Source organism: Vanessa tameamea, chromosome 24, assembly GCF_037043105.1.
Source record: "Vanessa tameamea isolate UH-Manoa-2023 chromosome 24, ilVanTame1 primary haplotype, whole genome shotgun sequence".
Lineage (NCBI taxonomy): Eukaryota > Metazoa > Arthropoda > Insecta > Lepidoptera > Nymphalidae > Vanessa > Vanessa tameamea.
Genome location: NC_087332.1, coordinates 3,558,727 through 3,564,214, shown reverse-complemented (window position 1 = coordinate 3,564,214; position 5,488 = coordinate 3,558,727). Strand labels below are relative to the sequence as shown.

General features: G+C 32.5%; 1 protein-coding gene across 1 annotated transcript; it reads right to left on the bottom strand.

Moving 5' to 3' along the window:
- LOC113398093 (uncharacterized) lies at positions 1-5,189 on the bottom strand. The gene is made up of 2 exons (XM_026636673.2): positions 4,671-5,189; positions 1-283 (listed from the first exon to the last, which is right to left on the bottom strand). The coding sequence occupies exons 1-2, from the start codon at positions 5,170-5,172 to the stop codon at positions 30-32; spliced, it is 756 nt and encodes a 251-aa protein (XP_026492458.2). The 5' UTR covers positions 5,173-5,189; the 3' UTR covers positions 1-29.
- Positions 5,190-5,488: the final 299 nt, after the last annotated feature.

Below are 5,488 nucleotides of genomic sequence, written 5' to 3'. Positions count from 1 at the left end.
GGAACTCTTATTGATGTAGTTTTCAAACATCAGCGTCGTCTGATCTTCAAATTCCTGCCATAACCTGAGTGTCCATAACCTCCAACGTCTTCGTGGGCAGTTGAATGAGAATGGGAATGACTGTAGACAGGTTTTGATACGATTTCGTACGTCGTGGACTTTCCACCCCCTGATAATGACTTAAGGCCGACTATGGCTGATAGGAGGAGGGACATCAGAGCTGTCATTAGGGCTTTACCAGCAAGAAGTGCTAAACCTCCCAAAGCTATAGATGCTAGTGTTCCTGAAACAATATAATTAAACAATTAAAATTTGAACTAATAAGGAAAGATCCTTAATGCGACGCGTTTAAACGAAGTGTCAAATAGTTAATTATTCATGTCTTGAAGATAATTAGTCTCCCAAGTTAGCATGTGATTTGTATACTATACTACAAATCACATCGCATATGGAATAAGAGCTTAAGCGCCAAAACGGAGCCTTTTGAGAATGGTTTTTAAAGTATTGTCATGAAATCTATTTTCCCAAAAAATCGTTTTGTTTATTTTAGCGTTTATATATATAGCTAATCTTATTTTATAATTTATAAATATAGAAATTAATCCCTATTTCCCTTGGTGGTCATACCATAACTTGAAATACGAATTTACCGATTTCACACGTCGTTTTATTTTAAGTTTCCTTATAATTTGTAGAAGGTTATTACGAAACAAAAAATGCGCAGAAAATTGGAAAATTATCCGAAACTGTAGGTTTGATAACCAAAAATTGAGTATATTTCTTTCGCAATATAAATACTCAATTAGATTGGCATTTTAGAATTTCAACTTAGGCGCAAATTCAAATTGGAGGCGTAACTTTGTATGAATTTTACCCCTAAGGTGTCGAGGCGGTCAGCTAGTAATAAAATAATGAAAAAACCCATAATTAAATCAAGACTAAGATCGTTTTCTAAGAGTTTATATTAAAACGCGGAGACATCTTTTAGCATTAACCCTTGGTGTATATAAGTCTACTCGCAACTATGTAATGTCAATTTGACTAGGATATTTAATATACATAATAAAAGTTCACAAATAATTCACTTTTGGAAAAATTTGAGAATCAATCAGTGATAAATAAATAAATTAATAATTGATACCTAGACTTACTTGCACAAACACTACCATTAAATTAAAATTCAATATTGTCGATCTGTTTTTGAACCATCTTTAGATAGGATCTTAATGTTCCGTCCAATATGTTCGAAATATCTTTCACCAATTTTATTCTACACAAGTAAAAGTATCACAAAGATTCGTTTTTGAAAGTAAATCTGTATTCAATACAATCTTGATTATGAAATTTAATTTAAGAACTTCACTAATCTTCTATCTATCTACGGGACACCGTTTCGAATGTATCTATCTATGATATCTATCATTGTTTCATTACAAATTTTCAGATTATCTTCTTACTCATTAGCTACAATGTTACGACTATTATGTATTAAAAAGCGTGAAATAGTATTGCTTTCGAATTCATGCTCTCGGTCGTTAACGACTATCGTTATAGTCTGGCTTTGTTATCGTCACAGGCTCTAGCCTTGAGTGTTTAAGAAATGTTTATAGTATGTAGTTTTGTATTTAAAGCTGTACCTTCAAGCGTGGAGCATTCATTTATATCAAGATCTTTAATATTGTTACAACTGGCAACTGTTACAAATCTTGATCACATAGAATGTTGCCAGCATTTACCCGTTGAGTTTAGGGATTTTTGAATAGATTCAGATTTGAATTTCGAAAAGATTCGATAAGGCAATATTGTGTAATTTTTGATCTTTTTAAGGAGTCGCAAAAGTTGCAAAGATATATTGCCGACTATTTCTTGGGAAGCGCACCAAAAGGGTCAACAATGATGCTTTTTTCTTTCCATAATTGATCTATTGACAAAATCTATTGAATTATTTCTGAGATATATTACAAAAAATCTCGTCTTGTCAAATAGGTACGTATTGCTAGCGTTTTCAATACTAAAAATAAAACTAAACGTATAAATAATTCTTACATAATTAGTACACCGAAGTTTTGTTAAATTTACAGAAATACAGATGATTCTAATTTTAAAATTCGAACGTAAGCCGAGATGGCCCACTGGTTAGGACACATGAATCCTACACGATGGCGAGTTGAGTAAACCCAGGCAAACTACTAAATTTACTACTAAATTTTCATTTGCTTACTAATTAAGCACGTTCAGAATGATTCGTCTCGTACTTGGTGGTGAAGGAAAACTTCCTGAGCAAACCTGCATGCATTGATTGAGAATTTGTCATGTGTATCATATAAGCTCCAATCCTTTTTCTCAAAAGGAGAGGAGGCTTTCGCCCTTCAGTAAGACTTCCAACCTCATCGTTGTCTCTTAGACATGAATATCGAGCAGCGCAAACCATATTAAGAAAAAAAAATTCTAAACTCAAGTGAAATTACACGTGACAATTAGTTATGGTTCTTACATTAATACAAAATAATTCTATGAAAGCCAGCGGACACTCGTAATATCTCAGGCTAACTATCATTTTATCTTGATCGCCGTCGATGGAAAACTTTAAACACCGGTTACAATAAAGTGTCATTTCTTCGTCATTATTCATGCTCTGATTGATATACAAATATTATTATTTTAGAGAGATTTTTTTTATATCTATGAATACAGCGCGATGACGTTTTTAATCGGACAATTTTGTCATTAGCAATTATTACGGACTAGTCTAAGACGTTAAGAAAATAACTCATATATTAATGTCAAGAATTTTTATTCATTTTCATTTTCATTTTTAGAATGTCCTAAGAGCATCTTTTTTACATTGTACGTATGACATTTATAACATCGATCGTAATATTAATACTTAATTGGACTTTTACTAAGATTGGTACAAGATTTTTTATAAGTTTTAATACAATGTGTGCTAAATTGACTACGACGAATGAACTGCGACAAAAACACTCTCTAAACCCTTTAACAACGCTTATCGTTATGACTTTGTGGTTATTATGACAATTACGATTTTCATATTAAACGTAATAATAAAATTCTTTCATCTCGCTTTGACAGTCACCAGAAATATTTGATCAGATATATGGCAATAATTAAGGATTTATCTCGTGTATTATATAGAGATGTTAAATGTATGCTTGTAAACACAGAACTGTTTGGACTTTATTGTCTTTTAATATTTTATAATTCTGAGCAATTTTTAATATTCATCCAAATCACGGTGTGTGATTTTTGACATGAATTGGAACATGACATGACGATTGGGATGTAGGTCAAGAGTCTAATTTTATAGTATCGCTGTATATTTAGGCATGTCGTTGAATAGTAATTGAACCAATCAAATTAACCTTTTCTGATAAAATTATTAACGAGACCTCTACCAGGGTCAGAAGTACAAGTGACATAGTACTTTGTACGGAATGACAAAATAAACATATACTGGTGGTAGGTCGCCTGTATAGGTTCCACCAACTCATCACATATACTAACAAAAAAAAAGTAATCCTTAGTATTGGTGTTTTCGAGTTTGAAGAGCGAATCAGCCAGTGTAACCAGGCACAAGGATAGCAGGATAGCTTCCAAGGCTGGGGCACATTGGCAATGGTAAATATTTTTTTACACTGGTCACCACTTAACATCAGGCTCATTTACCAATCCGACTACCGATTACATACAATATATTCTTACGTTACTAGTTTTTATGGGTGAAGATGAAACTTAACATCAAATAGATGATTGGATTGTTTACTAAATAAAGAAATGCAATGATGTTAAGGGGTCAATGACCAGCAGAGGACTTAGGCTGATGAATAATTAGACGACGTGTCGATATACTAAGCATGTTTGTTATGAAGATACCCTTATGACTTTTTTTTTTGAAACTAAACTCATTTTACAAGACTTATGCCCCCTTTCACGTGTGGGGTTAAAAATGATAGCAAGATTTTTAAGTTTTGTCGAATTACTATTAATATTTGTATAGTTTGTGATAAAACATGAAGATTTAATAAATAGTTTGTTAATAATATTTCAAGTTACTGTAATAAAAAAAAATGATTTTATTCTTTTGATTGAAGTTTATATATTGCGAAATATATTGATTAATTTCAACTATTTGAACTCGTATTCGTGTTTAAAGCTTTTTTTTTTAAATTTAATTAAAATTATTTTATTGTGTAATTCAACAACCAAATAAATAAAAAAAATTGATCCAAGCCAATCCATCATCAATCCCAACCAAAAAACGGAACAGAACTTACAGAGCTTTTATATTTAAAGTCGAATTTAAAATATATAATTTACTTTTTATCCCAGAAAATAAGATTTTCATTAATATTTAATATTTAATAGAAACTCTAACGTATTAAGGTATTTCGTGTAATATGTACAAAATTACATAAAAATATTGGTTGCATAAATTCGCTATGTATTGAAATGTAAGTATATATGTTGGCGGATTAAAAAACTGTGAAATATAGCTATTGAACTTTTTTGTTTAAATATATTTTATACGTCATAAAATATGTTGTTACGTATTTCTTTACCCACATATTTGTAAGTTTGTTTTAACATTTAAAAAATATTTTCGTTTTTTAACTAGACATTTCATTTTCAATTAAAATAAAATAACATACCTTTCATCATAAGAGCAGCAGCCATCAATCCACCTAAACCGCCTTTCTTGCCACCGCCCAAACCACCGCCTTTGCCCCTGGCTTCCCCAATCAAGGCCCTAGCTTGCTCAGTCGCTCCGTCATCCATCAGCCTCAATTTCACCGAATGACTGTCCAAGTAACTTCCAAGTCTATAAAGCAAATACTTGTCTAATCTCTCGTCGGGTTTCGATGGCATCATCCTCGCTAACTCCGAAGCGAATTCGTCAGCCTTGCTCTCATTATCATTAGACTCTTTCACGACACTTATTCCTGGCAACAGATTCAGCTCGTCCTTTGCACTTAATTTCTCAAGTAGCGTGATGGCTTCTATCTTCAAACACGATGAGCTGAATATGCCGCCCGAACAGTCTTTTCTCAATCCTCGTCCCGTGAATTCCGTTTGTTCGATAGAGTTTTGTTCGACACCTTCAGGATTCGGCAAAGCGACCGCCGCTCCAATAATGAATAATAACAAAAACATTTTTTTGGTCAAGCGCGTCTGTGTTCAAACGAATGCGGTTACTATTTGATAACACTTCTGTTTCGTTCTCCTTTTATATATCTCACATACATTAATGATTAGTACGGTGTACTCTGCGACCATTATATTTTCATAGAACGTTGGTTGCAAAAAGTTTAATAAGATACACGGCAAATTCTCCTCTACTACAAGTACGTAAGGTTTCTTTTCGCGTATCACATGTCTTTATAAAGTTTTGGTTTATTAACGTAGGCAGTCAGCGTAGTAGAGGGAACTGATATAGATGTTAAAGATATGAATTTTCATTTAGATATTT